Consider the following 21,876-nt stretch of genomic DNA (forward strand, 5'->3'; position numbering starts at 1 on the left):
GGGAAAGAAATTGAAATGATGAAACTGAGGGAAATGATGTGAAAGTGAAGAATGCAGTTGTAATTGCTGGTCATATTCAAAAATGCCCCAGATCAAAATGAATAGTTTCATACGATTATTATGTGACCAGATGAAAACAATATGTTTAATTATTGTTATTTGTTTAATATGGTCATATTCCCGTTGCAACTCACTGTTTTGATATTTGATCTTCAGATCAAGCTAGATTTTTCTGATTTTTCGCAGGCAAATAAACAGATCTGACACAGTTTCCACTTTAGAGTCCACACCTCAGCTTTCAGTACTTTTAAGGAGCCTGCTACCCAAGCCTCAGATATATGAGACCAGCACACTTCTGGACCTGTGGAGGATCTCCTGCCGATTTCCGTCAGGATCAGAAAATCATAAATGTTTTTCTGTGAGCAGCAGCATTGACCTTTATTGGATGCGAACCCTGAGAGAAACACAGGTTAAATACCACTAGTGAGCTCATTCACTTTCAGCTGGTGCTGATTCGGCAGCGGCCCGGAGACAGTAATCAGTTCCTGTTGTGGATTCCATGGCCATGTGGTTCTTTTACCCTTGGTGGTGTGCTGAATGTGCGCGCTGACAGCAGCGGGAATAAAGGAGGATGTGTGGTGTTTGTTTCTGCATGTGGTTTTCCCTCTGCAGCCTCAGCCACCTGGAACACAAAGGCATCTGACAGCAATCAGGACAAGGGGGAAAGGCATGAAAACAAACACTGTTGTTTGGAGCTCAGGCTTCCTGGCTTTTGTCAAACGCTTCGTTTGAATGGTCCTCTAATGTTCTGCAAGTGCTGCACGGCCAAACAGCGAAGATTAGGCGCGAGAATACACGAGAGATAGGGAGCAGGAAGAAGACAAAGGGTCATTTAATATGGCTGATGTGGCGAGCGCTGCGGGGACAGCTGGCGAGCTACTCAGGGAAATGTCCCTGATAGCGTGTCCTCATATGGACGCTTTGGCTTCGGTGAGCTTCAGCGGCCGGGTGGACGGACAGACGGGTGGGTGGCAGGGTGCTCCTGCTGCGACGCCCGGGGGCGCCACTGTGCTGCGCAGAGAGGGGGGGCAATGGGAAAAACAGCTGCTGACAATCAGGTCTTTTTGTCTCTGTGGTTCGGGGGAGGAAGGAAGTGAAACACATATATTTGGGTAACTTATTGGATTTAGTGGAAAAATTGGAGAAATGTGTTCTCGGCTTGTCGTGCTGACAGTTTGTGGTGGACACGAAAGCTTGTTGTTCATGCTTTGGGTTTTGCAGCATTTTCACTTGTTTCTGTGTATTTTTGTACTGTGCTTTTTCACAGAGGCCAGAAAAATATTGAAAAATGAGACGTGTGCCCCGTGAAACGCAATACCTGTGCTTTCTTAACGTGTTAACTGTGGAAATATAATAAAATTAACGTAAAAGAATATGTTCCATATAAATATAAATGTGCTTTATATTCAGTTACACCTCATTGTCTGAATTCCTTAATAATATGTGGGAACAAATATATTTTTAAGTAAGTGTTTATTTGATTAATATCAGCGTGTCCGCAGTGTGATTTTAAAAAGGTTTTCATTTTTGCTCCCAAATGATTACTTTTTAATATAATTGCAGAAAAAGTCACGTTTTCGGTAGATGAACACAGATCCATCTAATCTCTGCCCTGCAAGAATAAATGATTCCACTGAGTGATGATGATGGTGAACGTGATGCGTTTTTCACCGTCAGTTTTGTGTTTATTCTGAGAGAATAAATTATTGCCCTGCGGCAGGTGAGTAGAACTCTCAGCAGAATCAGGTGGAATAAGGACAAATGTGCCAACTTTCCTCTGCAGGTGAGCACAGGAGGTCCAAGAAACACAACAGCGCCTTCTGCTGGGAGCTGAGGTAAAGCCCGGCAGCTGCTTCAGAGTGTGCAGGTACTGCAAAGCGTGAAGGTCCCACTAATCTGACACACGAAAGGGCCACACAGAAGAAAACTTCACACTTTTATTGACATCCAGTCAGGTCTTCACACACAACATCATCACTTCCTGGTTAAACCCAGCTCCCCGCGGTGAGGAGGTATTAATATTCAGATAGTCTCACAGTTTGGAGCCTGCTGCACTGACAGATGTTTATTTTTTAGACCCACAGACACACGTGTGAATGCAGACCAGACATCATTTCTGAATTAAAATCCGAACTTCATCACAAAGTAAAACGTAAACAGTTTTTCATAATTTTTGAAAATACATAATTTACAACAAAAGTCGCTTTTTTAACGTTTATATTTAATATAGATTTTGTTTTTGTGGGGGGGGGGGGGGGGGTGATTGTTTCAATCAATTTCAGTATTATACATATGCATGTAGCACCATTCATATTCATAACAATAATAACATTAGGCACTTATAGTTTAATTTTTTTAAAATCAACCACTAACATTTAAAATAGACTTGCATAATTTTATTCAATAACAAAAATAAGATTGCTCAGATTTAATGTGTAGTTCCGTAAAGGTACAACAGCATATTATTGCTATAAATACTAGAAAACAACCCACCCAGAAAACGTTTATTTCCAAATAACGGATACGTAATGTCATCATTCCTGTGACATCAGCTACTACATATATAAATATGTAAATCATTGTAAAGATTTAAGTGTTTAAGAATTATTTCCAAAGCATAGATAAATATCCTGAGCAGTTCATATAGTAAATTTCCTCTGGGTTGATGAACACTTCTACGAGGAGTTAGAGACACGTGTATGCTACGATGGTGACGGTATATTTGGTTTAAGCAGCTCACAGGTGCAAACGTAATGTGACCAGTATTAATATCAGTTAAAATTGGTATATTCAGTTTTATATTAGTATTGATCAACATTTTATTTTACCAGCTAAAGTTTTTTCAATTCGCTTTTATTGTTGAAGAAAAAGTTTAATTTAGTTTATATTCAGTTTTTCTTTTTGTGCAGGTTTTTATTCAGCTGTTAATTTTACATATTGAACATGTGAAATTGCCATGTGTGCAGTTTTTCTTAAATAAATCGTAGAGTTTAGCTTGAATGTGAATGTTAGCTAACTGTTTAAATGATGCTAAAAAAACGAACGATTAGGCTAATATAGTTTAAGCTAAATTTACATTAACACATTAATACATTTATGATTTGTTTCAGTATGTGTAAGTAATTATGATTAACTTATCCAAATTTTAAAGGTGAACTTGTGGTAAATTATTCCACCGCTGAATAATTTAATAGTTGTTTTTTTTTAATGGCGGTTTTTCGTGACTTTGAAATGTGAAAGGACGTCTCTAATGGACTCAGCGGTAAGAGACCAAGAAAAAAGAAGCTTTGAAACGTGTGGTGAAAATGTTTCACTCTGTCCACGATGTTTTCATTAAGCCGCGCGAGTTGGCCAAAACGAAACACAGAGGAGCTGAAAATGTCTCCAAGCGTTGAACCCATTTCTGGTTCAAACTGGAACTTTGAGGTAAAAGGCCTCCTCCTCATACCTGGAGTGGACTTCAGGGACAGTTTGGTGAGTATTTCACAGCCTGCTGTGAGACTTTTCACTTATTTTACATCAGCAGCTAAAACAGGTTTAATTTACAGGAGAAAAGTGTAACTGTACCTTTAATCATGAAGTCCAGGTGGATTAGAGCTGAGATGGGTCCGTTTGGGTAGCAGACAGCGTACTTAAAATTAAAACTGACATCCCAGCTATCATGGAGAAGCACCAACTGGATAGGTCACCATTATAATCAACATTAACAATTTTAAGGGATACTGCAGAAATACAGTGAGCATAAATGTATTTGTCACAACAGTTATAAATGTAGGGTCTCTGCTGCTACAGGAATTGGCCCTAAAAGCCAGTATTTAAAAGTGGTTTACATTTCCTGGTTCCTGACGTCTCGGTTAAGAGCTTCTGGCTTTCAAAAATAAAAATCATCAGGAAAAACAAGGGAAGTGTTTCAAGGTCCTTGTCCGTGTTAGTCAGGTTATTCTATTAATGGTAAACGGCCTCAGGTATTTTCCTATCCCGGCAGGCCTCGCCTCGTCCAGCTCTCTCCACAAATTTAGGATACGAATCGGCGAATCAGACGCAAACAGAAGGCAGTGCTGCCAACTGTTCACTTTCATGTGAATGACTAGCAGTTTTGTGTCGGTTTTCTTAGAATAAACTGGAAAATAACTAATCGACCGAAGCAACGTGTAACCGCGACCTACACCGCCGCGTGGATGCCGGTTGAGGAAGAAACCACGACTGTTGGTGCTGGCACTACTCAGGTCAGTCACACTCCAGACCAACCTGACAGTGTGTGTGTGTGTTTGCAGCGTTAGACACAGGTCTGCAGATTTCGACGATATGATTTGATTAAAAGGAGCCTGACTAACAAGTTCATGCAGCCCCTTGAATGCACAGGAAGTATTTCTGACCGATTATTAATACATCTGACAGGAAAATTCCTGATAAAACCTGACAGGCGGCTGAGTTGTTGGGAACTGAAAATTGTGAAAGCTGTGCTAGTTTGCAGAAAGTTTCTGAGTGAAAAAAACACGCAAGCTTCATAAAGTCTGAATTCAGAGATCATCCTCAGCGCACATGTGGAGGGAAGCGGAGCGATGCTAACGCCGGGGCTGGCCTACGAAAACAGTTCCGCTCGGCATCTGTCGAACGCTCGTGGCTGGAGTCACAAAGTTTGTCAGCAGGGAAGACGGAGCTGGTTCCTTGTGTTCCCGGTGAACGACGTGTCCTAGATGATCCCAAACAGCACCACAGACGATAACTGCACCTGAGCATGCTCCATAAGCCCGACTTGATTCAACCTTTCACTCCAGGGCTCTCCAAATTTATTCTAATTTCTTTCCAAACTTTCCAGAGACCCCCTCCTCCTGGCCTGGCGTAGCTTAACACCCCCCCCCCCCCCCCCCCAACGTATCTCCGGCCGAATCGCATTCCTCCGTTTGGCCGCCACAATGGGTGAACTGTTTGATGGCGGCTCTGCCCTGGTTCAGGTATTCCCCGTCTGATTAGGAACCTGAGCTTCACAGACCCCCCCACCCCTCCACACACACCTCCTGCTCAGACCCCCCCACGCACACACACAGAGCGAGGCTCTCTTAGGCTGAAGGGCTGAAGCACATGTGATGGGACGACACCGCCGCTCTGTCCATCCTGAGAGGAAATAAAAACAGAGACGTGTACAGAGACGATTATAGAGTTTAATTACCTGCATTTCCACAAAAAGAGAAACATAAAATAATAAAGGCAATATTCATACACACAGTGAGTACACAACAGAAATATATGCCACCTGACCATTATCACTTGCTTTTATTATTAAAAAGGAATAATTAAAGACCTGCATCATTTTCTAATTAATTCCTTCCTATTCTGTGTCATTATACATATATATAATAAAAGTTATTATGTATGATGAGGACAAATATTTATCAATGCTTCCTATTGATTTAGCTTAATAATTTTTCTCTTTCTATAAATGTGAAATAATTACAAACAGGAAATGCTTTGGCATTAAAATATCCACAGCCAGGAAATATAAAATACATATTTCTTTTTTTTATAAATATACAGTGCTATAAAAATAATTTAATTCTACTCTTTGAGTTTACGTATGGTGTAAAGCATGGCTGTGACATCAACTGTCCTGTCAGATTGTTGTTCAGATTTGTTTTACGCTCACACTAAAATAAATAAGAATAAATTTGGCTTAGATTGAAATAAAAAATAAATCATAATTTAAAGTGATTTCTGTCTCATCTGAAAATATATGAAATATGAAAGCAGCTCCTTTATTAATGGCTGTAACCTCCTAAACAAAAATATGAAAGTTTAATTAAAGACTAAAGCTACATCTGTCGGAAAGTTTTATCTTTACATCAATAATAAACATAAAAACCAGTTAAGCTAATTTTAGTCTCAAGTTTAAGTTTAAACCCTCTTTGTCTGTTCATTTTTAGGCTTGGAGTGAGGCTGAGCCTCAGCTTGAGCCTCCTGCTGTCTCCTTCCTACAGGTGAGGTGCATGATGGTGGAGCAAACTTACTGATTGAGCTCGGGATGATGAAGCTTCGGCCGGGAGAAGTGCGCTCTGTCCAGGGTCCACTCGCGCACGGCCCCTCGGTCTGGAGGTATTTATGCCAAAACACACGAGGCTCGGCTGCAGGAGGAGGAGGTGGAGGAAGAGGAGGTGGAGGGCTCACAGAGGATGAAAACAAAACAAAGCATGATAAGCAGTTCCATGTGCACCCTCCCTCCCTGCCTCCCCCTTACCTGCCTTTAAAGTGACCACGAAGAAGAAGTTTGCAGAGTTCAGCTCGCCTCCTCTTCCTCTGCTCCTGATGATGATGAAGAAGCCCTAATTAAACCGGAGGAGGAAGAAAGGGAGAAGCGACCCGAGGCGCGCGACGATGCGTAAACAGGCTCGTCATTCCTGCGCTCGAACGCGCGAGCGTGAGTGAGTGTGTGTTGTGTGTGTATAGAGTGTGTGCGTATGTATATGCAGTGAGTGTGTGTGTCTGTTTGTGCAGTGAGTTTGTGTGTGTGTGTGTGTGTGTGTGTGTGTGTGTAGGGGGTGTGTTTTCCTCGCAGCAGATGACTGCCGCTCACCTTGCCACGGGGTCTGCAGGAGATTGGTTCATTGTCAGGGCGCTTTTTTTCCCATGATTCCATGTGCTGCGGCTACATGTTGCCCAACATGCCAGAGCAAATGTTTTCTCCGTGAGGTGTCTCATGTCCGGTGAGCGCGCTCTCAGATGAGGCTCGCGGACAGCGTGATGGCGGGGAAAAGCTCGGAAGGATCCATCAAATGGCAGCTGTGCTACGACATCTCAGCCAGGACGTGGTGGATGGTGAGTTGGCACGAGCTGCTCTCCTCCTTCTTCTCTTTCTCTTTTCCTCCCGCCAAACACCCCCGCTCCCCTCTGCTCCTCTCTCTGCTCCTCTCTGCTCCTCCCGCGGTGTCGGAGCTTCTCTCCACTCAGAAGCGCAAACTTGTCAAAGCGCGCATAAAGTGGCTCCGCGTCCGTGTCCGCGCGCTCCTGCCGGTACTTACGGAGCGGACACTCCCGCCTCACCCCTCCCTCACCGTGATGTCCCGGGACGAGCTGGGCTCCGGCCCCGGTCGGCTGCTCCGTGATGACGCGTAAGGGTCGGCGGACCCGCCGTGGTCCCACGGAGCTTCAGAAGCTCCGGGGCCGGAGGCACCTGCAGCTCCCGCTCCTCCAGCGTGAGCGCGGAGACACAACGGCGGCTTCATGCTGCCGAACAGCTCCGAGAACTCTGCATTCCTCCGGTCACACTGTGCCGTCCGCTGCCGCCGCCAGTTCCCGGTCCAAGGAGAGAGATTTTAGGTGAAGAGTTTCTATTAAAATAATCTTTTGAATTTAGTTTGAAGCAGGAAAAATAAAAAAATAATTTATTTCCCGTTTCAATGAAGTGAATGTATTAAAATAAATCTATGGCACGCGCTGAGCACAAGATAGAAACGTCTGTTTGTCCTTAAACGTTTCTTATTAAAGGAAAAGTTTCCTGTCGTTTTACTTGATTTAAATAATTTTATGTAAATCAAGGAGGTTAAATGAAACACATTTGTACTTTATTTATAACATTTATTTAAAAATACATTTGGAATATAAATGTAAAATCCTGATTGGACTCTACTTTTACTTTTTATTTCTTTATTAAAAGGATTTTAAACCTCACAATTAAATGTAAATATAAAAAACTGAAAATAAATTAAAATAAGGCCAATGCTGGAAGTTCACAGTGATTTTAGGCAATAATTATGCACAAAAATTACGTTTTTTGGGGTGTAAAACCTGAAATATTTTCCTTTTTCCCCTAAATGATTTAAATGAATGGCACAGATATTTTCTGGGTTTTTTCTACTGGACTTTGGCAGTAAATTCAAATTAATAATGATTTGAATTTTTCGCCCTGCGTGAAAAATGTGACAGTTCGTGGGGAGATAACAGACACGTTTACAGTGACTGCATTAAAAACTCAGCAGTTGAGAGTTTTCTAATGAGGTATCACCGCAGCAGCGTCCTAAATGATCATAGCGGGTAATTAGTGGGACTTAAATCTGTGAAGCAGCAGGAAAGGTTAAACTGGCTGAAAGCACAAAGAGGATTATCTGCTCCCATTTTCAGAAAGCAGCTGTGATTATTCCAGATGATTTCAGGCCAGCGCACCAGTTTTCCTTTAGTGCTTTAATGGATTTTAGTTTTTAATCTCATTTAAATATTTTTTATAATCTGCTGTTTGGTGATTTAATATCGTTAATGAGTCTTTCAGATTCAGGATATTTTGTTTTTAAAGCTGTAAAAATGTTCTGAATTCCTGCTTCCTCTTGTGGAGTCGGGTTTTTTGTGAGCCTTTCTTCGGCCTTCTTCGTCTTCGCTGCACGTTACAGTTAAACGCTGGAGAAGTGAAGCTGAATTGTTGCCAGTTTGTATTTATTGCTGTGCGGCATCTGCAGCAGTGAACACGTCGCCTTCATTAATAGTCACATTTACAGTGAGAGTAGGATGAAGGCGGAGAGCACGAGCAAAAAGATAGAGAAAAATAATATCAGGGAGTTTTTCTCAGAAGAGACAGAAGATGTATTTAAATTATAAACTCAAAACCATGCAGGACAAACGGGCTGCGCTTCAATTTGAACTACAGCAGAAGAAGAAGAACATCTGACTTTCATACACAATAAAGACGAGAGAGTTTGTGTGTGTGTGTTCTCTGCAGGGGTTAACAGCACTACAAGCGACGTTTAGCATCACAAATAAATAAGCAACTCTGTTTTCAGGATGTTGTTGTGTATGTTTATAAACATGTTTGTAAACATGGTGCATGTGGAACATGTGGAACGTTATTATTATTATTAGAGTTTCTGCAGATGCTTTAAAAACTGTGAAATTCACGAATTTGAAAATTATTTTTAAATGTGTTAGAAAGCTGAGGAGGAGGCAGGTGTAAACACCACTAACACTGAGCTCCTAGAATATTCCCATCTCTTCAGATTGTTCGCTCTCGCTCATAGTGCCAATAAATGAATCTTCAAAGACACAAATGAAAATATTTAGTTCCTTTTTCAAAAGCTGCTTTATGCTCATCTTAAAAGCAGAACGTTGAAGTGAGAGCACTGGTGGCGATTCAGCCGCAGGCGGTTTATGATTTGAAGTGCCTGATCAGAGCACATGCTGGATGTTGGAGGCTCAGGAGGAACAGTAGCTGTGTGCTGCAGACGGAGCGCAGTACGGCCTCACGTCTGCACCTCCATCAGTTTCAGCTTCAGTGACTGAGAAAGCACAAAATCCAAGTGATCTGAGTGTGTAACCCTCAGGAACTCTACACACACACACACACAGACACTCACTCACGCACACACACACAGACACACTCACAGAAACACAGACACTCGCAGACACACACATACACACAGATACACCCACACACACACTCACAAACAAACAAACACACACACATTGATGGTGGCGTCGGGGCAGTTTGTTGCCTTCAGTTGTGAGGCAGCTCTTTGAACCTGTGTGTGTAAAGTGTGTGATTGGTCGGTGGGATGGTGGTTCAGTGGATCGCATGTGTCTCACTGTCTGCTGCCCTTTGCACTTGTTTACTTCGACTCTGCAAGCTGATTGGTCCGGGCTCTGAGACCCGTTTGATGGTTTCAGGAAGGTGTGATCAGTCTCAGTGTCGCCGCCGTGCGTCCGACACCGAGGTTCAGCTCGTGTTTGTCTCTGAGACGCCTGCAGCAGAGCGAGCTCGTTGATCGTTTATTAGAAAATCTTTATCATTAATGACGAAACCGTAAAACGTTAGAAAACCATTACGATGTCCTGTCAGCTGAACCTTTCTCGATAAGGTTCAGCTGACCTTATCGAGAATCTGAGTGAAATATTTAAATATAAATCATCACTGTTGGCGTGTGCGAGCGCGAGTCTTTACACATTCAAAGAAAATTTGAATTCTCTGCATATGAAAAGAGTTCAATCACAATGTGCTTCCCGTCTGAAAGCGTCGGAGAAGTGTTTACTGTCACAGAGAAAAACTGGAGGATTTCAGGCCCGTGTATGAGTTTGACGTGTCAGAGACCTGTGAGCTGAGCCTGATGGGTCACTGTGTAATATGCAGATTCATCCTTCAGGGTGCTGAGTCTGTGAATATGTAGAAATGATGTTTTTGGACAGGGACACAAGTAAATTAATAACAGCCAGTTGTGTGTATTACTTTTCATCCAGCTCCATGCACTGCCTCCAAACACGCTGAACATCCTCATGACTGTCAGTATTAGTAACAGCTGATAATAATTCATTTAATGGCCACTCCAACGTGGGAACAATGATTGGTGTTGGCATTAATATTTTCTGTTAGTCAGTAGTTAGAGTGTAAACTGTGCCGCGGCTCTATAAATCAACAAAACGTGATTTATTGATACTATTCTCTGAGTTTGATGAAATGATGACGAGTTTACTGAGAAAAACTTTTAAAACCTTTCAGCAGAGAATTTCTCAAATGAAAAAAAAAAGATCAACCAGGTAAAAAAGATTCGGGTCAGCTGTTCGGTCATTTTGAAGAGTCTGGTTTATGGTGTGTTTGTGCTTATGTTACTTTGTCCACCCAGTGAGGGTGCGTTCAGGTTCGGAGAGGCGTTTTAAATCGCAGCGACGAACCTGTTTATGAACACCGCAGCGTGAACCGAGCAGGTCTGCATGGACGTGATGATGATGATGATGATGTCACAACTTCCTCCTACACAATAAAAGAAGCTGAATATGGAACAGAGTAAATTATTGATCATTAAGGATTCATTAATAACTACAGCTGATTGATGATTTGATTGGTTCTGACAAATTTATTTCTACAGTCCAAACATCACAAATCATAGATGAGCTGTAGGGGGCGGGGCTTACAGCATGACGCTGAGGGAGACGGACAGGAAGTACCGGCTGTGTGCGTAGAAGAGCAACACAGTGGATATGTGGTGATGTAGGCGTGTAAAGAATCAGAAGGAGTTGCTTCCAGGTGTATTGAGAGAAGGCGGGGCTTTCTGACATCCATGAGCAGCTCTGACTGTGTTCTTACAGCACGGTGAAGATGACATGGCGTCTTCGTGTGGCTGTTATTATTAACCTGAGCACCTGAACGCCACTCAGGACGCACTCTGTTGTCGTCTTTAAAAAGCTGAATAATTGTTAAAGCTAATTAATATCAACCACAGTAATCAAGCTATTGTGTAAGAATTAATGAGCAGTAGGAAGGTGTGTGTGTGTGTGTTCCAGGTGAACATGCTGGCTGTTTGATGGCTCTGATTACTGACCCGTGTCCGTTAGCGGTTGGCAGTGTGTTCGGGGTCAGAGGTTGAGTGAGGCGATGCTCGGCTCTGTGAAGCGGTGACTTGGAGCGGGCCGGTGGCGCCTCAGCGCTGTGTTTGTGGTCCGTGTGAGGTCGCGTTCATTAGCCAGAGTCTGAGAGGAGGTCCGGGCCTCAGCGATGAGCTCAGCGAGCAGAAACGCAGTGCAGGAAGCAGCCGAGCATAGACAGCACGCCAAAACTTTAGACGGTCCTGAAACCAGGGCTCTCTGACTGTAGCTGCGGACCGAGCAGGAGGGTGAAGGTCTTCCTGAGCTGGGCCCAGTAACGTGCACTGAGACCACTGTGGGTTTGATCTACAAATGAACACTGATCACTTTAAAATAAGCAGAAGGCTTTAACTTGTTAGTTTTGTGGTTGCTCAGTATGTGAGCGACGAACAACGAGTATGCTTCTTGTTTTCAGTGTAAAAATCAGCTTCACGGTTTTTTAAATCTACAGATGTGCATGACTTGATTCAGTAATCCACCACCCTGCTGTTATTTACATTTAACAGAAAATCTCTTTTTTCTTTTCTTCTGCAGAGTCATTGTAAAAAGAACCCAAACCAACATTTTATAGTAGATGGTGAAATTGTCTGTCTTTTATTTATTTATTTATTTCTTACCTACTTTGGTGTAGTATGTCCATGGAGGAGCAGGAAAATCTGTAAAACCACAGTTAAAAGTCACAATTTATGCCCTCTTTTCCAACATGGTCCAGAAGGCCGGATTGGAGCCCTCTGGCCTTATGTTTGACACCCCTGGTCTAGAGATACAGGACTGTATCAGCTGGGAGCTGTGGACCAATCTAAATCCAGGTTTTTGCCACTTGCTGCTCCTAAATGGCATTCAGTGGCCCGATCATGATGATTGTTGACCTTTGACCCAGAGGGCTCTCGTTATTTAACGTGCCTTTTCTCTTTGGAGCTCGGTGTCTTAGTAAAATCAGACTGATGAGAGGATGAGTTTTTGGTGTTCAGTATGTTGAGAAAGAACCTGGAGAGTACCACCTTTACCTGCGCCAGTGACATTTTGTGATTGGCCGGACTCCCTGAGGTGGAGCTTGCACTCAGTTTGGACTTGGATTTAGGATTTTTTGGGTAGACAGCAGATGATTTGGTGTCTGAAAAAAAGAGACTCTGCTCCACGCTTGGAGGTAATTTTCAGGCTGGGAGGACTGCTCTTTAACTTTTCTTCCTCCGTGAAAACTCGAATCAGTGTGTGTAGGAAAGGTGCGCTGATGGATTTAGGTGGTTTCCCAAACAGACGGCAGCTTAAAGAGCGCGGACTGTTCCTTTAAAAGCGCAGTGACCTTGTGCTTGATCAGCTGATGGAAATGACTCATTTTTTCACACTAATTTTACCTTTTCAGCACAGAGTTCACGCAGAGATGGCCCGGCAGGGTCACGTGGTCTGAGTGTGTGTGTGTGTGTGGTTGTGTGTGTGTGTGTGCGTGTGTGTGTGAGAGAGTATGTGTGTGTTACACAGCGAGTGTCATATTGAGCAGAAGATGTTTCCAATTTGGAGGCGGCCATGAGCAGGCAGAGATGATTAGAGGGGAGGAAATTGGAGGATTAGGATTGTCTGCTTGAACTTCCTGAACGTGGCGTGCTCGCTCGCCCACGCCTCTCTCTCCCTCTCTCTCTCTGTGCATTCGTCCTGGCCCTCTCTCGCCCTCCCCGTGGTTGTCCCGTGGTGTGGAAAGTGTGAGGACACGTCGAGTCCTCGAGCTCCCGGCGAGTCTCAGGCTGTCGAACGTGACTCACTCCTCTGCTCGCCTTTCACCTCTCCTTTCCTCTCCCCCATCATTCCTTCTTTCCTTCCCTTCTGTCCTTCCTTCCTCTCTGTTTTCTTACCTTGCATTTTTCATCACATCCTAATTTCTTCCTTTTTCTTTTTGGTTTGCTTCTGTTTTATTTCTCACACTCCATCGTTTCTGTCTTTGTTCACTTTTTTCTTTCCCTCCCTTCTTTAGAGCTTCCCTTCCTCTTTTTTTTTTCCTCAAGTATTTATCATCTTTTCTTTCTTTGCTCTTTATTCCCTTTTTCTGTTCTCTTTCTCGTGTTCTTGTATCTTCAGATTTCCTTTTGCTTTATTCCTTTATTCTCACTGTGTTTCCTTCACTCTTTGTTTCTCGGTTTAATTTTCTTTATTTGTAATGATCTTCATTTCCTAATGTTAATGTCTCTGTTGTTTCCTGCGCTGCGTCTCTTTCTGAAACACGATGAAGTGAAGCCGTTGCTGTTCTGTCCGTTGTATTCGTTCTCAGACTCTGTGGAGTTTGAGTTTATCTGTGAGCTGTGATTCCAGTGCCTCTCTGCAGCTTCTCCTCCTGCTCTGTGTCCAGGGAGAGGTCGGCGGCGGCTCGGGGCTCTAATATCCGCTCTTGTTTTACTCGTCTTAGTGAGGAAAGCTGAGCCCGGGGCGGCCTTAAAGGAACATGCTGCATTTCTGTTGCTCACAGAAGGAAAACTGCTGACCAGATCTGCGCCGCGTGAGCAGAAGTATTTGGATGGTGAGACATGCAGCCTTATGTCAGCGTTAAGATGAGTCTGATATCGTCCTCTCACCTTCGGCTCTGAAACGTCTGACCGCTCCTTAAACTGGTGTCTGAACTTTGACCTGAGCGGGCAGCGAGCAGGTGACTCCTGAGCAGCAAGGATCTGTTTGGCGGGTTTTTCCTGCTGCTAGTTTCTGGCAGGGTCCTCGATGGAGCTCTGAGAACAGACGTACCGGCCTGGAGTCGGTCCAGAGCCAGAGAGCCGCTGACTCCAGATCAGATTAGGTGCACAGAAGGTGGAGATGAAAGACTAAATGAGTTTTCATTTTATTTTCAAAGAAACTCTTAAAACGTGACTCAGACTGATGACTTTTAATTAGAAAAATCAAATGAATCTGATTCAGTTCCATGATGTAAAATGTCTGAATCGGATCATCATGTAATTATCTCCACTCTCAACTGATGAGTGTTTGTTCAAAACTACTTTCTGTGGTGGTTTAATCCACATTTAGCTCTGAACTGTTGAATGTTGTCGTCCTGCTCTTTGCTGTGATCGTCTGATTGCACTGAATCAAGCTCAAAGATTAACTTTACTTTGTACATGTTCTCATTTCATTTTAGTTTCAGCTACGGGCCGCACTCCAACGGCTCCGTGGGTGTGGGAAGAGATTTGAGCTGTATTAATCATTTAAAAACCCGATTCTTTGATTTTAAAGGGATGCAGCTGCTCAGGTTTACCGATGTATACTGAGCAAACGGCGAGCTGGATTCAGGTCATTTATTAAAAAGAAGTGCGTCCACCACGCCATGCTGAAACCACACATCTTTTCCTCAGTCAGATTTCGACTTTTCCCAGATTCCTGAATAATTGCTGCTGAAATAAAGGACAAGAAACTGTCACCGAGCTGGCAGCTGAAAACACAGGTGTGTGAGCCCGGAAGCTTTGTACTTCATGTGCGACCAAACCTTTGCTAAAAGAAGGAGCACATACCTGAGCACACCTGCCCCCTCTGACAGGAATGACCGCAGTCACGTTTTCTTTAAACATCTCAGATTTGACGTCACCTTTTTCCTCCTTGTGTGTCTTTTTCGTTGCACGGCTCTTCCTCTTCTTCTTCTCCTTGCTCTTTTCCATTCCCAGCTCTTTGCCTCTCTTCTTCCTCCTCTCCTTCCTCTTCCTCAGCCCCTCTTTGTCCTCCTCCTCTGCCTCCTGCTCCCTGTCTGTTCCTCCCTGGAGAAACATGGCTACCAGCCAAGACAGCTGCTTCTTCTTGGGCTTGTTTTTGTATGAGTGCTGGACGTCCTGCTGGGAGGAGAGACAATGGGACAGTTGTTGATGATGATGATGATGATGATGATGGCGATGTGAGCTCGTTTACACCCTGAATACTTCATACCTTTACCTGCTGGTATGATATTCAACTCTCAAACAAGTTTCTGGTATATGTTTTTCACCATTAAAAACCACAAAGAAATGTGAAAAAGAGAGAAAAAATACTATTTTATTTATATTATTTTTATACTCAGACAGAAAATGTGTTAAAACAGCACAAATCTGTGAGACTGAAGAGCTTTAAACCCACCTTCCTTCCCTCACCCAGGAGGGGGCGACTCCTCCGGTGGTTTAAAGACGTCTCTGAGGAAATGAGCCTCGTGCTGATAAGTTTCTGGTCTCAGTCGCTGCTTTCAGGTCTGACTGAAGGTCATTTTGTAAACTCTGCTCCTATTAGAGTCTGAGGGGACGCTGACAAGCTCCGCCCCTTACTGGTCACATGTGGTTTCAGAATAACAAAGTTTGTATTACTCAGCGCAGCTTCATTTGCGTCTTTTCTTACATAAAATTATTTTGTTAGTTAGAGTTTTCTGGAGTCTTTATTATCATGTCTCATCATGTGATTTATTATCATGTCTCATCATGTGATTAGGAACACACGTGTGTGCGTGTCAACATAAACATGAGTGATTATATGAACAGTGCATGTTGTGATTTATTAAAATAGCGAGGTTTTCCGAGGTTTTCATTTAAAGAAGAAGGAATAGTGTGAATAGCCAACTTATTGTTATTATTATTATTGTTATTAAACATAAAAACTCATTTTAGCTAGCATGGTTTTAGTCACTGTTTTCTTTTGTTGTATTTTTCACTGCATTCATCTCCATAAAAGTTGCTCTCTGAATGAAGTGTGACCTCACGAATGTCGTTTGTGTGTGTGTGTGTATGTGTGTGTGTTGTCTATCTGGAGGTCAGGTGCGTGCACAGAAGAGCTGCACGGCGGATGAATGCAGCGCCGGCTTCCCCTCTGTCTCTGAACCGAAAGATCTCGGCTGAACAAAGCGAGCTTTGTCTGTGTGCTGGGAGCCGCGGCTCTCTGCCAGCTTGGGCTCGGTATCAAAACGCTGCTGCTCTCCACATAAGCCGCTCTCTCGCTGTAATCACTTCAGTAACTGATATTTTTGGCCTCTCGGGGAAACGAGTCAGGACACTGCCATATCGCCTTTAACAGAGTCTGAACTCCTTCTCTCTACGCTCTGGGTTTGGTCTCCACCACGGAGCATTTGTCAGCTCAGACTGCAGACAGCTTCTGAGCGTCCCAGGTTATTGTGATGTCACTGCAATAGCGGATATGAACGTAGCTTCAGGTTTTTGTGTTGTTAGTGAAGGTGTTTTACTTCTTAGCGGGGTACATCACCATGGTGCGCACAAAACCACCACCCACTGATCAACCAGAGCTCTGATTGGTCAGTGGAACGTCGTCCCAACTCATGCAGATACAGACAGTGTGAAGTGTTTGAATACCTTCTTTCTTTTTTCCAGTTGACTTGCCGGAGGCCTTTCCCGCTTTCCTGTCCTGCCTTCACTGTATTTGTCAAATAAAGTTGAAAAAGGCCAAAAAAAAACCAAACACTCCAACTTTTATCTCTTTATTCATTAGAATGGCAGGAATTTGTGGTGAACACCTGTACAGTCATCGGGGCTGTGGGGGCCCACTGCAGGCTTTCTGCTGGGATCTGGCCATGGTTATGGCTCTTGTCCTCTCTGGGTGATGGTTTTCAGTAACTCGGCGTGTGTACCTTTTTCGACCCTGTCTTATTGAGGCTCTGTGCGCTCAGAAAGGGCCAATCAGAGCTAAGCTGTGAGTCCAGTAGCAGAGTGTTAAAGCCTCAGTTTCATCTGTGTGTATGTGTTTCGTCCACAGAGTGTGGCTGCTTTGTGTGTCTGTGTTTTCACTCTTTTGTGATTGCAACAGGAAAAATTGGAAACAGAATCCAGAAACACCATCTGCTGTGTGTGTGTGTGTGTGTGTGTGTGTGTGTGTGTGTGTGTGTGTGTGTGTGTGTGTGTGTGTGTGTTGGTCTGCAGCCACTCTGCGTTCGGCTGCCAGCAGAGGTGTCAGTCTTCAGGCTGTTTGCCGTTTGCTCGATTGGCAGAAATGGATTTTTGCCATTTTTTCTCGGTAAATATCACCTGTTCTGTCACGCAGCCGTCAACACTCCGGCCTGGAAGCATTCACACGCTTTGGCTGTTTTTGCTCTGCTAGTGTTTCCCTCCTGTGCGTCTGTTTATTTCTCAGACTTTGCTTCTGTGTGAAGAAAATTAAAAATCTGGAGCTGATCCAGGTCCCGGCTGTTTGTTGTTCCTGCAGAAAAAGGATCGGAGGAGGTTTTTATTCCTTTTTAAAAGAATAATTCTTGTTAATTTCAGTCTGCTGCGTTCTTGTGACTCAGCTTCAGATTTCAGGGGGAAGCCAACAACAGCGAGCATTAGCAGAGATCTCTGACGGAGCTGGCCCTGCTGCTCTGGCTTCCTACTAGTGTGCTGTGTGTCGTCATCATATAGAAAGTACCATTTAACCCCACATTTGACCTCTGACCTCTCCTTCTAGGTTTGCTATCTCTAAGTGCTTCGAGTCTGTTTGTGCTCACGTTAATGAAGAACTGAGCTAACAAAACCAAAATAAGAGCTCTGCAAAAGGATGAAAGCTGAAACTCAGAGAAGCATCAGTGTGGAAAACAAAAGAGCGATGGATGAAATCCTCTGCCTCACCTGAGCGGGTGGAGGGGTCTGAGCTTCTACTGTAAAAAGAAAAGTTGGGCAGAGACACAGCAGTGTGTGTGTTCACAGTAATCATGACGTGACTGAATATTATCGGCTTCGTCCTAGTTAATTATGTCCTATCAAAGCTTGCAGCAGCTGCAGCATGCCACCAAATGTCCTTTAATCACATATGCCCCCCCGCCTGGCCCCCTCAGCAGCCGGGTCGTAACGCTGTGGTGAGAAAGTTTAACCTGTTAATGCTTTAATAGCAATCCAATTGGTGAAACAATTAAACAAATGAAACAACGCCTGCAGGAAATAACATCAGAGTGCCACTTAGCCCATGATGGTGAGCGGCAGGGGATTAGTGGAAACTGCCAGATGTTTGCATGACATCAGACGGCCGATGAGCCCTCGTGCTGCTGTCGGTGGTACAGACAGGAAGTGAGATGTTTCTGACGTGATTCACAGCTTTGATTCGAGGAAGAAGAGTCATAATTGGTTCCATAGGTGGGACCGCTGTAGTAGCTTTGACTAGTAAGCATGGCGGTGACAGCGTTTCCCACCAGTCAGCTGTCATGAAAACATCCTTGTTTCTATTTTTTTTCTGAACACAAGTCCTCTGAAGAGAAGGCGCGCTGAAGCTAAGCAGGAAGTTAAGGGTTGTGGTGCAAGGGTGTTACTGACACAGGATGACATGGCGGCGGTGAAGATCATGATCCTCTGGGACGGCAAAGAGGCTTGGCCAACAAATTCCAGTCACCATCTCTGGTGCTCCCTATGAAACAGGAAGTTCAGAAAAAGGAGGAGCTGTGTCTGCACTCTGGGGTCATGTGATCCGTGTTGTCCTGACTTGAGTCACGCCCGCGGTTCCTTTCATGAATAAAAAGACTTGACTGTGATTTGCGAGGACAGGTGGGTGATTTTAGGCGTCCCCGCGGGGCCGTACGCTTTAGACGTACAGCATCCAAATTTCACGATCTGACTTTCACCCCTCTGGAAACGTAACTACATGTCAGGTCGACCACATATGAAACACCGGGACACGTGATCCGGTGACATTTAACACGTGACGTACCGGCACGAGCACGATGCGGCAATGCAGCCACCTGACATCATCGATTCTGCAAACACTCTCCGCAGCCTGAATCTGGCCTGAGGAGGGTTTGTCAGCCGCTTCCTCCAAGGACTCGTTCACCACCGCCAAATGATCACCTCTTTATCAGAGTGCACGCACACACACACGCACACACACCTCCCTCACCTAATTAAGTTGATTCAGTGGTGCCTGTGTGTGTGTAGGAGCCCATTATTTACACCTGTCCGCTTGGCTGACCCTGCCCAGCCTGTCGCCGTGTTTTGCCAACGACTCCAACAGGGGGAGCCTCGACCTCGCACCCCCCTCACCGTCCCACCCCGCCCCTGGGGGACCCATGAAGGAACAGCTGGTGGGGGCATCGTGGGAGACCTCGTCTCTGCTCTCACACATGAAACACCCACTAACAGGGGAGGATGTCCTCTCCATTTCTTTTAGTCTGAGGGTGCTCAACGGGGGGTCTGTGGATCTCCAGGAGTGCTTTGGGATGGGTGGGGGTCAGAGTATTTATAAACTTTCTGCAGAGTCTTAAATCTGCTGCACACTCTCAAGGCTTAAAGAAAAGAGTAAAGCTGTTGGCATGTTGGTTAAAACTGCTTGACGCTCTATGCAACTCAGCCATGCACAAATGCATCATCACAGGTCATTAAGGAGAACACAGATCTGAGCATATGGAGCATCACAGCTCTTTAAATGGAAGGAGAACCCAGGAAGACGAGCAAAGTTTAAAAATGTTGGCTTCAGTCTGAGCGTTAAACTAAAACTGAAGTCAGAATTAGTTTTCTCTCGACACTGAGGATGTGTTTAAGGGCGTTCTGATGTCATGTTCAGAGAACCCACACAGCAGATAGATTCGGGACTAATCTGGGCTTTTCTTGGCTCAGGTATGTGTTCTGAGGGTCAGCTGAAAATCGAATGTACCTGAGAGCCGCCTGGGTCAGGTGGACCTGTGGCGGCGTTGAGTCAACGAGGGAAAGTGTGGAGGTGTGATGGGGTGGTGCAGCCAGGTGGAGGTGCGATGGAGAGCTTTGATTGGATAAAACAGTCTGAGGTGGTGGTTCGCCTCTCCTCACCTCTCTCCTCTTGTAGCTGCACATGCAGATTAAAGGAGGTGAAAGTTAAAAACACCACAGCGGAGTTTTCTCTCCTCCTTCATCCTCCCCCTCCCCCTCCTCCTCCTCCGGCGCAGCAGGAGGCCCTCCCCCAGCCTCCTCCTCCCCCTCCTCTGCCAGCCGGGCAGCGTGGAGGGCAGCGGGGGCGCAGAGAAGCCTGGTGCTGCCTGATGGCGGTCAGGACAGGCCGTGCCGTCTACAGATGTGATGCCAGCTTTTGCCGGGGGTCACCTTGGAGAGGCCGATGGCAGCACGTCCACCCCCACCAACCCCCCCATCACTACAGCTGGCTCCCTGCTTAATCCGCCACAGGGGGGGCAAGCGGGAGGCCACGCGGCCCTCTGCATGTTCTGCACATACAGACGCCGGGTGGGGGGGGGCGGGGCTGAACCAGGCAAAAACTGAACTGTGAGCTGGAGGACAGACTGAAGTTTGAGCGAGCTGCAGGTCAGAGCCCAGAACATCCTTCTGAAGCTCCGCTGCGAGCTCGCCATTGTAACCAAGACACTATTGTGTGATTGGCAGACATCAGGGCGGTGGAAGAAAAAGGCCACACGATGCATTCAGGTACAGCTCATAGCCGTGGTTATAAACTGTGCGTTAAATCACTTTCAGAGGTTTTCATGGTGGTTTTACTCTTCCAGCTGCAGCACGGTGCCCTCAGAGAGCAACCACGCCACCAAGAAACATGAGCGAAAATCAATTTTATATTAAGTCTCCGAAGTTTCAGGAACATTTCCAAACAATAAAACCTGAACTGGAACTCAACGAGCTGAAAACAGAAACTCAAAATTAAATAAAAATGAAACTATTGATGAAATTATTATGATGGAATATTAATAATCATAATAAGAGATAATATGTATTTCGTTTGCTATAGTTATATAATATAATAACTGGCTTGTGTTTTTAAGACTGTATTTTTGGCTGTTTAGGCAAATACAGAACAATGAAGTGATTTTCACTCAGCAGGAAAACGGTGAGGATTAAATCTGTAGTTCTTATTGATGCCTCGATACAGGAAAAACCTCTTCCCTGTCAGATCTTGGAGGGATCTTTAGAAATTGTCACGCTGTTTTCCAGAGCCCTGATTGGTCAGTAGGCAGTAGTTTTGTCTGTGTATTTTCACGTGTTTTTTGGCAGGGTGCTGCGTGTTCAAGCATCAGTTTTTCTCCAGCCTTGAACACATGCTGAGTTGATGAGCTCGGCACCACAGAGCTGCCCCGGTTTCCACCAAAAGGTCTTTGTGTGTCTCGGTGGGCCTTAAAATCCTGCGTGAGGTTTTTTTTGTTTCTGTTTCTGAGTCATGCTCAGAAAGGTCAGGGTGAGTCGGAAAGACAAAGAGAGTCTTTCAGAGCTCTCAGATCCTCCTGGCTCCATCGCCGGCTTTGGAGGCTCCAGTTTTTGGTGGTTCGGCACTCTTTCTGCTTCCTTTCTGAGCTCTTAAAGTCGTTTGGTTCCTTGCCGTGTTCTCCAGCCTCTCCGTCTTTGCGCTCAGCAGCAGCCGCGTTTATTCTGAACTAATCAAAGGAATTGATGCCAGCTGTGCGGCAGTCTGCCCGGCATGTGATCGGGACTGAGCTCTGTTGATTTCAATAATCTTTGTGAATGTTATTAAAATGTTGATGCTGATGGTTTAGAAGCAAGGTTTAACCCGGCATGCTGATCCCCGTGAGGTAGTAGAGTTCAGATATTTGCGTGCTGGGAACATCAGAGCCCTCGGAGCGCAGTGGAAGACTTTTTAACGGTG

General features: G+C 44.8%; 1 protein-coding gene and 1 long non-coding RNA gene across 7 annotated transcripts in view; one reads left to right on the plus strand and one right to left on the minus strand.

The window, feature by feature from the left end:
- Positions 1-233: 233 nt before the first annotated feature.
- On the minus strand, positions 234-6,183 carry LOC120738936. Its single transcript, XR_005697082.1, has 2 exons — positions 6,066-6,183; positions 234-5,175 (listed from the first exon to the last, which is right to left on the minus strand). It is a non-coding gene; the product is annotated as an uncharacterized LOC120738936 (long non-coding RNA).
- A 566-nt stretch (positions 6,184-6,749) lies between these two features.
- Positions 6,750-21,876, plus strand: part of nfia (nuclear factor I/A) — a 148,710-nt gene continuing 133,583 nt past the window's right edge. For all 6 annotated transcript variants that reach the window (XM_040040515.1, XM_040040516.1, XM_040040517.1 and 3 more), the window contains exon 1: positions 6,750-6,870. In XM_040040515.1, coding sequence (XP_039896449.1) covers positions 6,775-6,870 — 96 coding nt within the window. In that variant the 5' untranslated portion in view covers positions 6,750-6,774. The remainder of the gene's footprint in view (positions 6,871-21,876) is intronic.

Source organism: Simochromis diagramma, unplaced genomic scaffold, assembly GCF_900408965.1.
Source record: "Simochromis diagramma unplaced genomic scaffold, fSimDia1.1 OVJJ01000026.1, whole genome shotgun sequence".
In the NCBI taxonomy this organism is placed as follows: Eukaryota; Metazoa; Chordata; class Actinopteri; order Cichliformes; family Cichlidae; genus Simochromis; species Simochromis diagramma.